At 41.9% G+C, this 19,201-nt stretch overlaps 1 protein-coding gene across 1 annotated transcript in view; it reads right to left on the reverse strand.

Annotated features, from left to right (window-relative positions):
* Positions 1-5,078: 5,078 nt before the first annotated feature.
* Positions 5,079-19,201, reverse strand: part of Rpp30 (ribonuclease P/MRP subunit p30) — a 29,746-nt gene continuing 15,623 nt past the window's right edge. Inside the window, exons 6-11 of the mRNA XM_004653207.3 lie at positions 16,840-16,929; positions 10,594-10,710; positions 10,025-10,054; positions 9,375-9,412; positions 8,988-9,067; positions 5,079-5,682 (exon numbers count right to left, since the gene is read on the reverse strand). Of these exons, the coding sequence (XP_004653264.1) occupies positions 5,573-5,682; positions 8,988-9,067; positions 9,375-9,412; positions 10,025-10,054; positions 10,594-10,710; positions 16,840-16,929 (465 nt within the window). The 3' untranslated portion in view covers positions 5,079-5,572. The remainder of the gene's footprint in view (positions 5,683-8,987; positions 9,068-9,374; positions 9,413-10,024; positions 10,055-10,593; positions 10,711-16,839; positions 16,930-19,201) is intronic.

Consider the following 19,201-nt stretch of genomic DNA (forward strand, 5'->3'; position numbering starts at 1 on the left):
AGTACCAGTCTGCAACAGGTAGAATGAAGGGCCAGCACAGGGTGCTATGGGTATGTAGGGTGGAGGCCCATATTTGATGGGGATGAAGGGTTTAATGGCTTCTTGGAGTTGGCAACCTTCAGCATGGCTCTGAAGACCAACTGGATCTATTCAGAGCATTCCAGGCGCAGGAGAGCACAGGAGGGGCAAGAGGTTGAGGGATGTTTGGGACTTGAGCAGACGATAGGACACTACTGGCTGATGGAAGCTAAGGTGAAGGCCCAGCCCTTCGGTCTCCTCATCCTCACTGCAGGTGAGACTAGAAGCTTGCTCCTCTGCCAGGCTGGGGACTGACTGTGCAGGGAACGTCTTCCATTAGTCAGCCATGGACACACGTGGAGCTTTGCAAATGATCTGAAACATTTCTGCACCTTTTCCATCGAATCTCTTATCAACCCATAGAATCCATGCCTCATGGGTACTGGGGGTTTAATGAGGAAACAAGGAATGGGGGAGGCAAACAAAAAGACAAAAAAAAGAAACTATGGACAAGAAAAAATATTACCCCAAAATGAAAAAAAAATGTAAACAAAGTTAGATGAATGTGCGAATAAAACCTTAAAAAAACAACAAAAAGTATCACAAGGGTAAAAAAAGAACATGGGGTGTCAGAGTAGCTTCATTCTGGCCCTTGGAATAAAAACTGCCAGTTTCATGCACAGGGGAGGGGTCAGTTGAACTCGTGGACTCTTCTTATGGTTCATGCTATTACTGAGTCTGGACAAGTGCCCAGTGTCCTTCTTTTCCTTGGTAGCTTTCCTTCTGTGTCTACCAAGCACTTCTCCTTTGTGAACTAAGAAGGTTTTCAGTTCCTCAGATTATATCCATTCGGGTGACTAGTATTTCAGCTGAGGAGGTGTTGCAGTCAGCTTTATGTTGCTGGGACAAACATCCAACCAAAAGCAGCTTGTGGGAGAAAGGAGTTTATTTCAGGGCTGCTAAATCCATGGCAGAAGCAGCTGGCTCATTTCCATAGATCCAAGCAGAGAGACACCATCCACAAACCCACCAGAGCTCCAACTGCTCTCCACACACCTTAGGGCCACTCAAGATACACCCCCAGTGACATGCCCTCTGCATCCCTCCCCATAGCAAGGATCTACTCACTAGGGGCTCATGTTGTATACTCAATTTTAATAAAACACCCAAGACTATGGGGCCATACATTTGAGCTATCACAATTCAAACTACCACAAAGGTGTCTCCGAAGTGCACTGGGGCTGTAGGAAGCCACTATATTACTGGTACAGGCAGACAACTTGTCTTTGTACTTTCAGACCCCTTGAGTATTAATCACCCTGCTGGAGCTGTGGATGTGAGTTCTTGGGCGCTACAGCAGGTGGATCCAGTTTGATCCACCCATCGACCTCAGGCTCAGAGCTGTCAAACTCCTGGGCTATTCTCGTTGCTGAGCTCTTATCTGACCCTAGCCCGAGAGCAGGCTGATCCTTCTCTATGCACACTCTGGCCTCAGATGAGCCTTCTGCCACCTGCACCATCCTTTACCTCTTCACTTTGTGAGGACAAATTGAAGCTTTGTGACCTGTGATTATTCCCTAATTAGCTGCCCTGTGTCATATAGCATGGCAGAAACAGATTTCTGTCCATTGCTCATCTGTCTGCCAGAGAAATCACTCTCACCAAAGTCCACAGGGACCTGAACTGACTCATGAGTGCACACGGGGCCACCAGGGTATCTTGCCTATGTAAGCCAACAGTCAACACTTGGGCCACATTTTGTGTCTGGCTTACATGGTTGGCTTTGGTTGAACCCAGGCTGGCCGACTTTGTAAACAAACATTCTTAAACTGTGTGGGACATCTTCTCAACCCCGCCTTTTGGAACTGGCCTCTTTTCTCCACTAGGAAGCTGTGTGGCTTTCTTCTCTGTGTAGGCTACCTCTCCCACCCTCTTTCCAGGTGTCCTCTCAGTTCCCTTGTGAATTCTGAAGCTCTTCCTCTCCTTGGAACAGAGTCCATTCTCTATTGTCCTCACTTTCTTCTACTGGCTTACATGGAGACAGCCTCAAATTCATAATTTTGCCTGGAAGTCCTGATTGTTTTTCAAGACAAGAGGCCACACCATGACCTATACTAACTGCAACTATGTGGCCCACATTCCTTAGAGACCCTAAGGGCCACAGTTCTGATGCTACAGCCTAATTCATCATAAGGGGAAAGCTCAACAAAGTGGTCATTTAGGGAGATGTCACCCAAAGAATCCAGAACAGGAGTAGCTGGAGAAATGGCTCAGCAGTTAAGGCACTTGGCTGCAAAGCCTAAGGATCTGAGTTCGATTTCCCAGTACCCACATAAAGCCAGACGCATGAAGTGGTCCATGCATCTTGGGTTTGTTTTAGTGGCTAGAGGCCCTGGTGCACCCCATTATCTTTTTCTCTCAATAAATAAAATATGAAAAAAAAAGATTAGGAGTGGAGATTACTATTTGTTTTAACAACCGGGTGCTCACAGTAGCCGAGGACATTCTTTATCCCTAGCTCACCATGTACTTTTTTCTTTGTGTGAGTGTTAATGTGTGTGTGGAAAATGAATCCAAGTACCCATGCCCTTGCAGAGTTCCATACGCCCGCCTGCAGCTAGGAGGCGCTGTGGCTGCAGCAGTGAGCTGGGTGTGCTGCTCCACTGCTTTTCCACCAGGCCTGTTCTCAGCAAATCTCTACCGTTCAAAAGCTTGTGGGTCTCCTGGGCTCCGATGATTCTTTGGTGTCTGCTCTCTTGTGGAACTGCGGTTAAAGTGGTGGCAAGGCCATGCTCAGCAATTTAGGAGGGATCCTAAGATCCAGACTCAGGCTTCTGCATGTCCTCATGACTGCACAGAAAGCATTGTTAACCACTGTGTCATTTCTCCAGCCCAGTTAAGAAACAGAAACACAGGGTCTCACTACATAGTCCACGCTGAATTCAAAGTCAAAATCCTCCCGTGTGCTGGAATTATAGGCATGCTCCTGCACCTACCTTTGCCATCTTCTGCAGGTAGCTGGTTAGATCCATAACTGACAGAGGGGCCACATAAAAGGCCATTTGATGATGGTAGGATCTCTTTTATGACAGATCTTTTCATTGGTGACAAATTTACTATCCTTGACAATGTCACGGAATTTACCATTGCTGTAGTCATTCTAGAACATGCAGACCTTGTCAGTTAAGGAAATCACTGATGGTAGCACTACTGTTTACCCAAGTTAAACGTAGCCCTGGACCAGGAATCCAGTATGGTGAGATGTTTTCTGATGTTTCTGTTTCTTAGGGACATGACAGGCACTGCATGAGACGAGCTTTGTGTTGGTGGGGCGTAGAGACCTGACAGCAATCCTTACTGGTTTTTTGTTGCTCAATTTTTAAATTTACTTGCAGATTTTACAGTATTAAAGGCAATGGGTATAGACAGACCGGTGAATAAATGCAGCTGAACTCTGAAGTGAAGCAGGTCAAGGGGGAAGCAAATCACTGCAGGAAGAAGTGGCAGACTACATGTGGACACGGTGGCACGGGTCACACAGGTTAGTCCACTGGATAGGACAGGGGACTCAGCCACTAATGACTGCAGTGTTTTTGTGTGTGAGTGTACAGGTGCACACGTGTCGTGATGCACATGTAGCCAGAGTACTTTTCCTGTTTGAGGCAGAGCTTCTCTGATGCACTGGTTTCCAGGGAACTTCTGGGAGCCTCCTGTCTCCACCTCTCATCTAGCCACCAGCATGCCGGGCTTACTATAGCTTCCAGCTTTCTTTATGGGGCCTGGGGAAAACTGAACTCAGCCCCCAGGCTGGAGCAGCAAATACTTTATCCCAACCCTATGCTTTGATTAAAAAGAAAAGTTTTAAAGTTTATTTATCTGACAGAGAAAGAAGGACAGAGAATGGAGAATGGGTGTACCTGGGCCTCCAGCCACTGCATACGAACTCCAGACATGTGTCCCTTTGTGCATCTGTCAAACGTGGGTTCTGGGGAATCGAACCTGGGTCCTTTGGCTTTGCAGGCAAATTCCTTAACCGCTAAGCCATGCCTCCGCCCAGTTGTAAAGTTCATATGGTGTGCACATGCATGCGTGTGGAAGACTTCTGATTGGTCCTTGGCTTCCGCCTAGTTGGAGGTAGGGTTTTATGTTGTTCACTGTTCCACTTGTGAGCTTCGAGGAAATTCTCTTGCACTATGCAAAGTGAGATTATAGGTCTGCTGTAGCTTTGGGCTGTCACATGGGTCTGAACTCAAGTACTCAGGCAACAAGCACAGTAGTTCCTGAGCTGTCCTCAAGCTTACTGTGTTTGCATGAACACATATATGTACAGATGATTATCTACACCTATATATCTATACGAATCTGTGCAGTATTCCTTTGCTTGTACATCTTGACCTTTGTTGCTGCTGTTGTAGCTCAGGCTGGCCTGGAACTCGTAACCTCTTGCCTCAGCCTCCCTAGAGCTTACAGGGTTGCATCACCAGGCCTGGTGCTCATCAAGGGTGTTCCTAGTTATGCATAGAACCAGGAGTGGCTACCTACTTTATGTCATTCTTGGCATCCACTAGAATTCTGATTGTTTTTTCATTTTCTTCAATTACTATGATGAAGTATAGTGTACTAGAAAGAAACAAAATATGCTTATGTTCCTTGAATAAAGCTTAACCGTTGTAATGATTTCTATTTGCTAATATTTTATCAAGACATGTACATTTGTGAGCTATTGAGCTTTGTGTTTTAAATATTAGTTGTCCTTGGACACAAAACAGAGTTCTTCTCCTTGGCTCTCCCCCCTACCTACCCAGTTATATCTTTTGATCTATTCCAGTATGTTTTGGAGTCTTTACATCAATTCTGCATAAATATAGATATTTGCAAATGTGATTACTTCTACTTAACATGATGATCCTGGTTATTACAAATAAACTATTTCCAAGGACTTTTTAAAATTAAATGCTTTGACATCTTAAATATAGTTATTGGGAAAACCACTATTAGGTTTTTAGGAGTTACTAAATAAAGGAAATTTAATTCAAATACATCATTAAGACGAGAGGTAGTAAAGAGAAGAAGTATAATTTTATGTATACATTCCTTCTGCTTCTACAGAGCAATGCCTTAGAAGGCACTTTGACTTAAATCAATAAATAAAAAGCTTTAAAAGCTACTCCCTTAACATGTTTTGATAGTATTCAAAATAACCATTTCTTGAAGTTTTAAAAAGACACACATATACACCCCAAGTAGAAAAAGCATTTGTTTTTACATTTTCAGTCTCTTGCATACTAAAGCACCTTATGAATAGAATATCATCTACATTAATGATACTGTAGCCTGTTCTTCTATAAAATATACTTAATAAAGCTATTAGCCTTTTAGAAAATAAAATGTTTTAGTAGGTTTTGTTTGCTGTTTTTAATGCCTGTTTTTACAGACTAATGGTTTCTAGTTTCAAATGAAAACTGCAAATTATGCAAAAGTGTTATGGTTTTTGTGGGGAGGGTGAGATGGGCTACAGAGGAGAAGGGCGTGCTGATGGACTGAAGCGTTCTGCTCAGCCCTCACATTTAGCTCTCTTGCAGGCTGGAAGAGAATCCTCCTCCTCTTCGGATGGTCGAGGCTTCTTCACTGTAGAAATAATTCCAAAAGCCGTTTTTCTAGTTTCTGTAAAACAGAAAAATCACAGTATTTGAAGGTAAGACACCATTATTTACTAATGTTTGAAGCAAGGTTTTGCTATGTAGCCCAGGTGGCTGTGAACTCCTTACATAGTCCAGCCAATTCTGATCTTCAGCCTCCTGTGGGCGGGATCACAAGCATACACTGCCACGCCTGGTGCTAAGACACTTTTTTGCTGTCCTAGAATCTATGTAGTCTCTATGTAGTCACTATGTAGTCTCAGGGTGGCCTCAAACTCTCGGTGATTCTCCTACCTTTGCCTCCTGAGTGCTGGAATTAAAAGCATGTGCCACCATGCCCGGCTTAAGACACAATTTAAAGAGAGGACTTTATTGGAAATCAGATGAGAGGCCATCCATACTATAGTATGGCAAAATATATGACTACATCTACTCATGCTTGGTTTCAGAAAAATTCTATCTTAAAAAGCCAAACAAACCAATAAAAACAGGGGCTTGGGTGATGGCTCCATGTGTGAAAGCACTTGCTGTGCAAGCATGATGCCCTGAATTTGGATCCCTAGAATCTATATAAAGCCAGGCACAGCAGTCATAAACCCAGCACTCCAACTGAAAGATGGGTTACAAGACAGGAGAATCCAGGAAACGTGCAGGCTGCCAGCCTGGTGGACACACAGGTAAACAACAGGAGAACCCTGCCTCAAGCAGAGTAGGAGGGGACAGACATCAAAAGTTCTTTGGGGCTGGAGAGATGGCTTGGCGGTGAAGCCTAAGGACCCCGGTTCGAGGCTCAATTCCCCAGGACCCACGTTAGCCAGATGCACAAGGGGGTGCACGTGTCTGGAGTTCGTTTGCAGAGGCCCTGGCGCGCCCATTCTCTCTCTCTCTCTCTGCCTTTCTCTGTCTGTCGCTCTCAAATGAAGACAAACAAAAAAATGTTTTTTTAAAGTTGTTCTTTGACCCCACATGCCTGGGATGTCATTAGTGACATTAGACTTTGAATCCCTTTGCCTCAATATCATTCCATCTTCTACAGGAACCTAGGCTAGATCAGAAGTCTTAAGATATGTATCACAATGCTGTCTCACGTAGGTCCCAATGTCAACTACAACCTGGTAGCTGGCTTGTCATGTGACTATACTTTACCACGCTGCCCACTGAACAGAAGCATTCTACTTTCACAGAAACATTAACATCAAGCAGGACTGCCCTAGGAACACGTGGTGAAAGGAAATGTCACCTACGGTCCATGCCCATTCCTTTGTTATATACAGATTCTAGAAAAACCTTAAGAGCTGTACACTGCACAGATGAGTCTTTTGAAATCCAATGCAAACTTCCAACTTCTTATTTCCCCAGCTGTGCCCTTTTCCTTGTTGTTCCCCTTCCTGTTTACTCTATTTTGAACATCAGCTGCAATCCCAGCCAGTCATGGTGCTGGCTTGGTGATCTCTGACATTCATTTAAAATGGAAGGACACAGTGGAAACACTGCCAAAGTGGGAACCAAATTCCCTAGTTTCAGGAAAAAAATTTTTTTTAACATTTATTTATTTGCAAACAGAGAGAGAGAAAGAGAACCAGAGGGAGAGAATGGGTATGCCAGGGCCTCCTGCCACTGGAAATGAACTCTAGATACATGTGCCACTTTGTGCATCTGCTTTATGTGGGTATTGGGGAATCAAACCTGGGGCAGCAGGCTTTGCAAGCAAGCACCTTTAATCCTCGAGCCATGTCTCCAGTCCCACATTTCATAAAAATCTTGATAAAAATCCTGAGAATTTGATCCTGCCCAGAATGTATGAGATAGGTCTACTCTACATACATACAGTAATCTCAAAGTAACAATGTTGGAATTAGAAGCAAAGCTACAAGAATGATAGAAAATCAATACACTAAGCATCTCTCCTAAGTAGAAATCAGAGAATTGAAAGTCAGACACTAGGAGGCTGGAGAGACTGCTCAGTGGTTAAGGTGATTGCCTGCAAAGCTTCCAGATGCATGAGATTTGATTCCCAAGTACCTACATAAAGCCAGGTATATAAAGTGGTGCATGCAGTTGGAGCTCATGTGCAGTAGCTGGAGGCCCTTGGCATGCCCATTCTCTTTCTGCCTCTCTTCTATCTCTCTCTCTTGCAGCTAAATAAATAAATAAATAAAATACATACATACATACATATATATGTGTGTGTATATATATATGTTTTAAGAACAGTCAGATACCACACATGAGCCTCAACAATGTAGCTATTGCCCTGACAAGTAACTTAGTATATCACAGCCAATTCTAAAGTGGAAAAGTCATCTGGACACTATCAACTAAACTGCATAAACTATTGTAAGCATTCCTCAAAATTATGAGAAAGTGAAGACAAAACTACTTGCTCAAGCATGCAAGTGGTGTGAACAAGACTCCATTCTCACTTCCAAATATTCTAGAACTACAATTTCATCACGTGATGAACAGAAGTTCAGTATGTTGCCAGGAGTGGAATTCAGATGAAGAGGTACATCTACATGAGTGAAATGTGAGTGAGAAAGATACAGTGGGCCAGGCATGGGAGCTCAGCTGTGATCTCAGCACTCAAGAGACGGTGCTGGTCTAGGCTATTCAGTAAGACCAGGTCTCAAAAAAGTAACAAAACAGCTGGGTGTGGTGGCGCCCGCCTTTAATCCCAGCACTGGGGAGGCAGAGGTAGGAGGATCGCCGTGAGTTCAAGGCCACCCTGAGACTACAGAGTTAAGTCCAGGTCAGCCTGGACCAGAGTGAGACCCTACCTCGAACCCCCCCCCCAAAAAAGTAACAAAACAAAAAAGAACATCCCCCAAAATTATTCAATCAGCACATGCTTGATCATGAAATAAAAAACAATCAAAGAAACATTCTGAGTTGTAATAAAAGTACAAGTTATAGACAGTTTTGTTACTTGGATATTTAAAACATATGTCTTCTTACTAAGTGGTTTAACATATATTACTAATATTAGTCTTAAAAACTAATTTTCATCAGAGAAAGCACATGCATCTGTAGATGAGATGGGGAAGGGAGGTTAGAAGCCTATCAAATGTGGCCAAGAACAAATATGGTTAGTGAAAAAGCACATTCAATATTCATTCCTGTAATGCAAACCTTATGCACTCCCCAAAGTGCAGAAAGTCAAGCCTGAAGCAGAGCGAGAAAGCACTGGCTGTTCGGTTAGAACACGCACAGAAAAGATGGCCTCACAGGAGCTCTGCAGGAAGGAGAATGAAGCAGATAGGGCTCAACTGTGTGATAGACATGACTTGCCTCTAATGTGACCACTCAATTTCTACTAGCAGACCAGCTCACCTCCATGGAGAAGTGCTGCTCGGCAGTTCGTCGACACTGCAGCCTTGGCATCGCTCTCAGAGAGCCCAAACAGCAAGCCTCTGACGTGACCATTAAGGATTTCAACCCAGAGTCAGACTAAACATATGAATAACAAACATAAATGAAATGCCAGCTCCTCTGGTCCGAACAAGACAAGACTAATTCCACAGCAGTTCTTAGCTCCACTGAAGCCTGTACCAGAGAAGTCATTTATTAGATAGAGTTCCTCACTGTTTCTCCTCTCTGAGTCCTAAAACCAGAAGGAAGAACAGCTCTATGACCCAATGTGATCCATTTGGGTAAGAAAAGTATGTCAAGCTCTATTTTCTGAAAGATAATTTTGACTTCTTATTAGGAAAAGGATACAAGTTTGCCACATCATATGGTCCTCTTATTTCCAAGGGCTAAATAAGAAATGAATAACAAGATGTGAGAATTTCTTTATAACATTTCAATTACTTAGTCATACGATGCTTAATTATCTCAATAAGTCAATTTCATAAACATAGGTCCTAATTTTGATGTTTCTGAAATCATAAATGAACCATGAAAAGCATTTTGGAACAATATAAAGGAAAACCTATACACACAAAACTTGAAGCCCAAAATAGATGGAATCCATTTTATTCCTTTTTGTAAAACATTTTTTTATATCTATTTTATTTGACAGACAAAGGAGAGAGAGAGAGAGAGAGAGAGAGAGAGAGAGAGAGAGAGAGAGAGAGAATGGGTGCGCCAGGGCTTCCAGCCACTGTAAATGAGCTCTACACGTTTGCGCCCCCTTGTGCATCTGGCTAACGTGGGTCCTGGGAAATCAAACCTGGGTCCTTTGGCCTTGCAGTCAAATGCCTTAACCACTGAACCCTCCCTCCAGCCCCATTTTATTCTTTAGCAATTACTATGGGAAAATGTGGCCAGTAGGAAATTCATTATGTTACTGTTTTCATTCCTCTCTTAGAAACAGAAAAATTTAATCACTATAAAGGCAAGACAAAAGTATCACATGCTGGACTTACCCTTTCTGCAGCACTGGATATAATTACATTCTAGAAAACAGAAAGTGACCAATAATAATCTTAGATAAATGTAAACAAAATGAAGAATTATGTAATACAAATAATCAGTAATCCCCTTTTAACTCTAATACCAATTTCTTTTAAAGATAAGATAAATAATTAAAGTGAAAAAAAAATGAAAGGCCTCACAGACCTCATGTCAACTAAAGTAGGGAAAAAAAGGATTTTCCATAGAAATCTTAGTACAGATGCAGTAAGTTTAGAAAACTACCTGAAATAATCACATGAACTGAATTCAACTCACTGACAAACTACTATCATCCCTACAGCATTCTTTTCATGGTGGCAAACTGCACATTCCTTATGAAAAATAAAAGCTTCAACACATCTAACCCCTCTCTTATATTAATTATTTTTCCCTTGAGATTTTTTTTTTAACTAAAACTTGTAGAGCTCACTGAAAACGGGAGTGTGTCTTAGTGTCTTGAGAATGTTCTGCTTTACAGAAAGGGACCCATCTCACAACTCCAGGACAGCAAGAACCAACTGCCTCAGGTTCTGCACTGTACCTTTCCTTTGCAGATCTGCATCAGATTGAGGGCATTGGAGATGGTGTACCTTCTCATCGTGGAGTCTCTGATTGCAGGGCTGTAGACCAGCTCAAAGGCCAGGCCTCGGTCAATTGCCTTTTCCAGAAGTAAAGAAAGCAAACTGTTAAAGAAACTCTCCTACTTAATCTTTCCCTCACTTTCCTCCTTCCCCTCAACATACATCTCTGACATGCCAAGGAACTGGCTTACACAAGGCACACTTACATCCAAATGGCACCACCCGTCAGCTGAGGAAAACTAACTTGTGGCTCGACTTGGTTGGCAGAGCTAATGCTAACAGGGGCCAGACCTGAGCTGCTAGTGAAGAGGCTTACTCCTGCCAGCAAGGGAGACAGCTGAGGGACTGTTCGGCCCCGAGGCAACAATTACACTCGGAATCTCAAGTCCCTGGGTCGCAGTTCTTTAGAAGAGCAAAGGAGCAAGGGCGGGGACAGTCCGGGCAGGATGGTCTACGCATCTGGCTATAGACGAGTTTCCGTAGGCTTCACCACTGGTGGAGCGCTCCTGAGCACCCACAGGGAGGGCAGAAGCCTTTTTCCAGAACTCCATACAGTCCACCTAGATGTAACTCACTGATGGCCTCTTCTATCTTCTCATTGCAACCACATATTTCCTTTACATCTCCTTTTTTCCACCTTCTTTTCTCTGCACTTTTCCTTTGGTTTTGAGGTTCTCAGATTATATTTTAGATTTTCCTACGTATCTAAGTTTAGTTGGAATTTAAAGACTATTTTCCACAGTGAACTTTCTTGACAACTTCTGCTGCCTCTAACTCTTTGGCTTATGTTACTTCTAGAAATGAATAGTATTTATAATACTGCTCTCATTGAAAGTGTGCACTCTATCCACCTCCAACCTGCTCACTTCTTACAGCTCGTATAATGACACTTCCTTGTAACACAAAGAGCAATGTTTTTGAGTACCTAAATGGCTTTTATGGAAACAAGGACACATGAAGAAATGGTCTTCTATAGACTGCCCAAGAACCAGGATAAACTTGCAAACTGAAACCCATGGATAAATAAAGACATCTTTTTAGCCATATTTCCAATGATTTCCTTGGCCATTTCTTTTGCCAAGACTAATTAGACCAAGAGACTGACTTACATTGCTTTTCCTCACCATTCTAATTACAAAGCCAGCACATGGGCAGTAGGATGAAGAAGGGAAGTAAAGGGTGTGGAAGTAGGTGGCAGCTCTCTGAATGATCCTAGTTACATGAACCTAAACCCTTAAGCCTCTACAAGAATCAGCAAAAATAAAAACTCCTTTTGAGACAGAGGAAAGGGAAAAACATATTTGTCAGTTTAATTTTTTTTCAAACATGATTTTAATCTTGGTACATTAATCAGATTCACTTAAAAATGGCCAAGGAAATTCTTGAGAAAGAAATTAAAGGTAATGTGCTACTGAAGGTTGTGAACATTCCTTTCATAACACTTTACATTTTTAGATGAATAAAATACAGACTCATTACCTAGGCTCCTGCTTTGAAGACCATTTTAATGCGAATTGCTATGAGCTCATCAAGTGATTGTTCCTAACAGCGCCTTCCTAAGGAACGACATGTCTGCCTGATTAGCTTTTGTTCTCATGTCTGACCAAAGGGTGGAGAACAGGCAGATGATCAGACTTATTAATGAGAATATCAGTCATAAAGATGCTACCCAGGGCCGTGATGTGGTACTCGAATCAAGAGATACTGACGATAAGATTCCATGCACTAAATACTTAGCAAAGCTTTAGAGAAAGAGAAGCAAATGAGGAGCTGATTTGTTCAGACAATACGTTGGCAATTTTTTGCCATGAAAACTAGTTCCTTCACTGAATTCCAAGGGATGACAGCATTTCCGTGTATCATTCTCTCAGGTAGGTAATTTATGATTTAGAAACCAAAGCAAGCTAAGAGACTAGGAGTCTGACTTGCATCTCTGTTCTCTTCTACCACCACCTGCCACAGCCACATCCTAACTTCTTTTTACGCATTTTCAGTTTCTCTGTACAGATATATGCAATTGTGGATATACATTTTTCCCCTTCTTACCCCAAAAGAACCTGCTATGTTCTTGTTCTGCCTGACTTAAAAGTTTTCCCTTGTCAGCTCACAATTTTCTCGTTTTCAATACTGCAGCATTGCAGGTATAACATGTGTAATATTTAATAAGCTTCTATTCACAAATTTGAATTGTTTCAAGATTTCTACACAATAAACTCTAACTTGGGATCATTGGGAATTAGATAAAAGATAGGTTATATTCCTAACCCTCAGCATCTCAGAATATAATCTGTTTTGGAAACAGGGTCAGTGCAGATGTCACAGTGGAAAAGGACAGGCTCCTGATGACTGGTGTTCTTATGAGATGGCCAGAGACATGCAAGGAGCACACACCGTGAAGACAGAGAACGGAACCGCCATGGCCGTGACTAAGGACTGCCAAAGGGTGTGTGTGGCTAAGTCAGTAAGTAACCAGTTAGCAGAGGGTGGAGTTGCTGTAGCTGTGGCTGAGGATGACCACAGGTAAGTAGCAAGAGGCAAGGAAAAGCTCCCTAGTGGGTTCCAGAAGGAGTGCAACCCAGCCACAAACTTGATTTCACATTTCTAGCCTCCAGAACTGTGAGGTAAGAGCTTTCTTTTATTTTAAACTATTTTGTTTGTGCTATTTTATTAAAACACACCCAGGAAACCAAGATACATTAATGCCAAAAGGTAAGTTTTAATAGCTGTTGCCAACTTACCCACCTCTCACTGGTATAACTACAATTTAGTTTCAACTAATGTATAAGAATGCCTGCTTTTCCACAGCCTTTCAATAGAGTGTACAGTAAAACCACATACATGATTTATGGAGTTTCTTCCATTAGGGTGAATTTAAGTATCTTTTCATATTAAAAAAATCTGTATTTCCTATAAAATGGATTTGTCTTTTCCACACTCTAATCCTTTTCCCTTTCCTTTTAGTATTTTTCATCCCCTCTCCCAAATCAGTATCTTTGTATCTTAGAGTCAATCTTTTTTCCTATGACATGAGTGAAAATATTTTCACAAGTTTGTCCTCTTCATTTTTTTTTTTTTTGACATACATTTTTGATACTGTCAAGTCTGCTGTATTCACGTAACTAATGGATAGACCTGAAGGCTGAACACAGCTGTGCTCACGGTACCTGTGGCACTGCTAGTGTCTTGCAATAGGTGCAATGTGAAATGTCTCTTACAAGCTCATGTGTATAACACTTAGACCCCAGCTGGCGGCACTGCTCTGGGAAGTCATGGAGCCTTTAAGAGGTAAAGCCTCACTGGAGGAAATGGGTCACTGATGTCTCACAGCCCATCTCATTCCCTGTCTTGCCTCTGGCTTCTGTTTCTCAGAGATGTGAGGTGAACAGTCCCAGGAGCACGTTCTTGTTGCCATGGAGCCGCCTGCTGCCATGCCTTCCAGACCATGAGAGGCCATGTCCCCTCAAACTGTGAGCCAATACAAGTCCTCTCTCAAGTAGCTTTTGCCACAGTTCATCAACAAGAAAAATAAGTAATACAGGATTCATGGAGGCAAGACAGGTTGGAGAATTTGGACCCCTCGTTCTCGCTCTCTCCACTCCCTGACTACTATGAGGGGAGCAGCTTCTGTGTCACACATTTGTTACAATATACACATATGTAACGATAACTTCTCCCGACTCACAAGCTGGACCCTTGTATTTCCAGCTTTCTCCCTTAAAAGAAAAAAATAAGTTAATAGGGACCTTTGTGCTTCTTGGCCAATTCACAGTGCTATCTCTTGTAAGTCTTTCCTTTGACTCCATCATCTAGTTTTTATTAAACAACATATGTAGCATGTTCACAGATTTTTTTTTTTTAAAAAGCAGACATTGTGTTAAATATTGCATATTACTCTCACTTAGCAATTTTTAAAAACTTTTCAGAATTCTTACATTGAAAAATGTGGGAATTATGCCAGAAATACCACTGCCCAGTAGCCGCTTCCCGCACTTCCGGATGACTGCAGGGGGGCCGTCCTAGAGCCCCTGGGTTGAGCGCCACTCTCCTGCTCGTGCTGCCGCAGCGCCCCTCTCTCACGCCGCTGCTTCCCACCCAGCACTAACAGCCACCTGGTGATGGATGCGAAGCACTTTGGCCAGATCCCCAGTCGCACACTGATATGTGAAATTACGCATAGACTGATCCAATCAGCAACTTTTAGGAAGGTCTTATAGGCAAGACACTAGGGTAATTCAAAAAGCCCACATAGCTGGTGTATTCACAAAACCCACAGTCTGGTGTAACAAAAGTCATGCTCATGAGACCTCACCAAAACAGTCCTGAGAATTGCACCACCGCTGTGTGACATGGGAGTCAGACACTGTGTTGCTATGCAGTGCTGGACCAGTTACTTCCTCCCAAGCAAGGACATAGAACTGTATACGAGCTTATTTGGGCAAAATTGTAAGGAAAATGGATTTCCTAACACATTAAAGTATAGACAAAGGGGAGCAAGTTGCTAATTTCCTAAGTGTCTGCACAGGAGTGACACTCTTCTCTCTGGATCTGCTATCCATGGAGGACCTGGACTGGTGGTATAAGGCTGGTAAAAAGTGGAGGCAAACTTCTAGACAGATGACTTCTCCTGGAAGGAGTAACACATGAGACCAATAAGATTACCACGAACTTAGGTACTGTATTACTTTGTGGCTTTTATAATGAGACCTGGAGCACATTATGAGTCTTGTCTGACACCCAATCAGAACTGTCCTAGCATGTGCCGAAGAGCTAAATGACTTCTTGCTGGCCTTCATATCCTCCTATTTGATAAGCAAGCTCCTGAATAACAGACATGCCCAACTCTAAAAATGTGATGACTGGAAATTTAAAATATTTTTTTCTTATTTATTTAGGAAGCTACCACTATGATTTGGGTTCCTCATGTTCAGTAGTGTCTGAATATGTATCAGAAAAGAGCTGCTTTACAGTTTTTCCTTTAAACGTGAATATAGTTTTGGTTCTTTCCAAGTATAAATTTAGGAGCATATTTTAAAGGTTTGAACATAAGTAACCTAAAACTTTTCCATGCCAAAAAGAACATTTTCTTCCCTTATCATTACCCCTTAATACACAGAATCAAGCCAATTCGTTAGCAAAAAAAAGAAACAAAAATTAAGTTATGATGTTATAAAGGCAAAAGAATAAGGAAATTCTCCATTTTGGAAAAAAATCAACATCTCAATTCTAAGATGATTCAATATGTAATTTGGACTGTTTGCTAAACACCTTTTTTTAGGTAACAGTTTTTGAGAATATGACTGAGGTTTGGAAACCACTATTCTAAAATAGTATTCCTGGGTTCCGGCTAGCAGAGCTAATAGTTAACAGCTGTGCTGATCTCATGAGTCACAAAATAGCTATGGGTGTGAACTAATATCACCTTTATATAATGGAAATGGGAGGAGATTGTGACTTAGCAGGCAGTATGATAGATGGAAGATGAAAGGTATGGGAAAACAAGAGAAAAATTATATAGGAGGGTAATGAGAATAATTCCATAACCAGAGGAAAGAACAAAAAATTTTCCTGAATACATGGTTATCCCATCAAGTTATTATGCAAGTAACCTCAAGGTTTTATGGAAGTTAGCACACTTCTGTGCATACTGTAATTCTGCCTACACCATGCCTACGTAATTTCATATTCTGTTCCCTCCTGTACCTTCTTAATTTGCAGGTGACCCGAGGACCCTCTGTGTCTTTTCTTTTTCATTTCTTTTTTTACATTTTGTTTCCTTAATGCTAAGGCTATAACTATTATTATTAGCTACCCACTTAAGAAGTATTTTTCATAAATAGTACTTTTTGAGCCCTTTTATAAACTTGACTATATGTGCGCATGTGTATATATATGTGTGTGTATATATATTTTTTTCCCTTTCAGACAGATGAATTCCTAGGCCCAAGTGACCCGCCTGCCACAGCTTTGAGATAGCTAGGACAATAGGTGTATCACCACTTCCAGCTTACAAACTTCTTATTTAAGCTTTCTTTTCCTGTTCAGTCAGCTTAGAAATAAAATTCTCTTTTCTAAGGCTTTTTTATTTTACCTAGGCTTTGATTTTCCCTCTAAAGACATTGATTTCTTCTGTTCCTTTTTCCAATGTGCTAATGCAAGTTGTTTTTTTTTTCCAGACTAAAATATACCATGGGAAGGGTAATACTTACCACATTAACAGGAGGTCTTTTGAAATAAAATGGTAATTTCTCTGTTACAGTTATGCAGACTAAATCCACATCTAAATGAGTGCAAGCAACCTGTGAAGAGAGAGGGAAAAAACAGGTAAGTCTAACCAAAACTGGTACAAGTAAGAATGAGCTAAGGTCACACTTGACATAAAGAAACGCAAAGAGGCATGGGTTATATTATGGTGGTTTTGTGTTGAAATGCACCTGACTTGTTACAAATTGAATTGACTTGTTCAAACCATTCTTTCAGGCATGGTTCAAATGGCAAACTGTAACCCAGCTGAAAGAAATTGCTATGTTGATAGAACTCCTTCAAAGAAGAGGGTAGAGACTCGCTAGTGGGATTATAAGAGTTTAACTCTGTCTTCTACACTTAGCTGGGTTGGCAAATTAGGTTCAGTATCTAGACTATTACTTTAAAATATCCCAGAAAGCAGAAAGTGACTGTTCTGAAACCCAAGGAAGCACTAAGCCAACATGAATATGTGCACAGTTTACTTCTTTAATAAGCTATTCACCAGGCACTCTTGGCCAGGTAATTGTCCCAGGCTTAAAGCTCCAGTCTATATCAAGTAGGACATTACTGAAGGCATTTTGTTCACATGCTAATGTAAATAGTCTATAGAAATGGTTAAGCACAGTTGAGACAAATAAATGATGAGTGCATTTTATTCCAGTTTTTATTTCCTTTACTTTGTTCTTACTTTTGCTACTATTTGTTGATCAACACTCTGCACTTATCTCAAAGTATTTTGAAACTATTTCAAAAATCACATGAAAAATAAAATAACCAGGTAAGGAAGGCAGGATAATGCAAAATAAGGGGAGGCACACAAAGCTGGGGAAAGGTTAGCACAGAGGGCAAGCCAGGAGATACCTAGCTGGCTCTGATTTTGCCATTTGATTTATTGAGGTAAAAAGAATTGACTGTTTGGTGCTGGATTAAAAGCAGCCCTATGAAGGCCCTGCAATAATATAGGCTATCACGATGGCTCTTTGCTGCACACCAGGACCAAAAGGTAAGACCCTACTGCTGACTGCTGAGGATGTCATGTCAGGCAGGGGCGGAGCACACAGCTGAGGCCGCAGCTTCCTTCCTGCTGACTACTTCTCACTGTGGTAGGTATGATGCAGGCTGCTGGCAGAGAAAAGTCATCAAGACCTCCCAGTGCTGAATCCTAGTATTCTACAACACTGATGGGCCCTTGGGAGCAGTAGTGGAATGAGGATTCCTGTGTAACCAGTAGCTCTGTGACTGAATCTGAGGCCTGGTATACAGGAGGGAATTCATGCCTGGTACTGAAAACCAAGTCAAAAGTCCATGGCTCGTAAGCAGTAGGCCTTAGAGAAGAAACTACTATTACCTTATTGCTAAATTGAAGTCTTGTCTTGTTTGTCAGTTTGCTTCCTAAATCTTTATCTTCTTATTCATAGCAATTCTACTCTCAGTACAGCCCAACCCAGAAGTTTATTAATTTAAATAAATTTATTGATTTAATAAATAAAGTGGGAGGTGGTCAATATGGAGATCATACCTAGTCAAGTGCTGAAAGCACTTGATGAGACATATACATCAACCCTCCAGGGCTTTGCATGGGACAGAAACAATGCAAGAACTGGAGGATGGGGAAGAGCACTGTAGAGCTCTGGCTTCCAGACAGGACAAGCCAATCCACTACTGAACTGGAGGACGGGGAAGAGCACTGTAGAGCTCTGGATTCCAGACAAGACGAATCACTGCACTAGTGAACTGGAGGATGGGAAGAGTACCTTAGAGCTCTGGCTTCCAGACAGGATAAGTCACTGCACTAGTGAACTGGAGAACAGGAAAGAGCACTGTAGAGCTCTGGCTTCCAGAAAGGATGAACCACTGCTCTCGTGAACTCACACCAGATTTGGTTTCCTGCACATGACCTGTACATGATGGGGCTAGTCAACATTCTGTTATAGATTAGGGGAGGGGCTTGGGAGGCCTGTTGAGCTAATGACAATGGTTGCTGGGGAAGGGGAGTCTTTCTTTTTCATGGCAGAGCCCCTGGTAAGAAAAGGAGTACAGTGAGACTGAGGGGACAAGGGAGGGTGAGGTGGACCCATAATCAAAAGTAATGAAAAGATCTCAAAAACAAATAAAAAATAACTCTTTGGCAATGCTGTTGGGTAAAGGCTTGATGAACATATTTATCCTGCTTTCAATTATAACATATTTATATACCTAAACCAGGTGGCCAGGTTGGCAAACTGAAGTCAACACCACGAACAGGGGAATGGATGGAGAAAAGAGAGGTGCTCTTGTTCAGAACACCCACTGCAGTCATCCTTACCCGCCAGCAGGGTTTGGACA

The sequence above is a fragment of the Jaculus jaculus genome, chromosome 1, assembly GCF_020740685.1.
Source record: "Jaculus jaculus isolate mJacJac1 chromosome 1, mJacJac1.mat.Y.cur, whole genome shotgun sequence".
Taxonomy (NCBI): Eukaryota; Metazoa; Chordata; class Mammalia; order Rodentia; family Dipodidae; genus Jaculus; species Jaculus jaculus.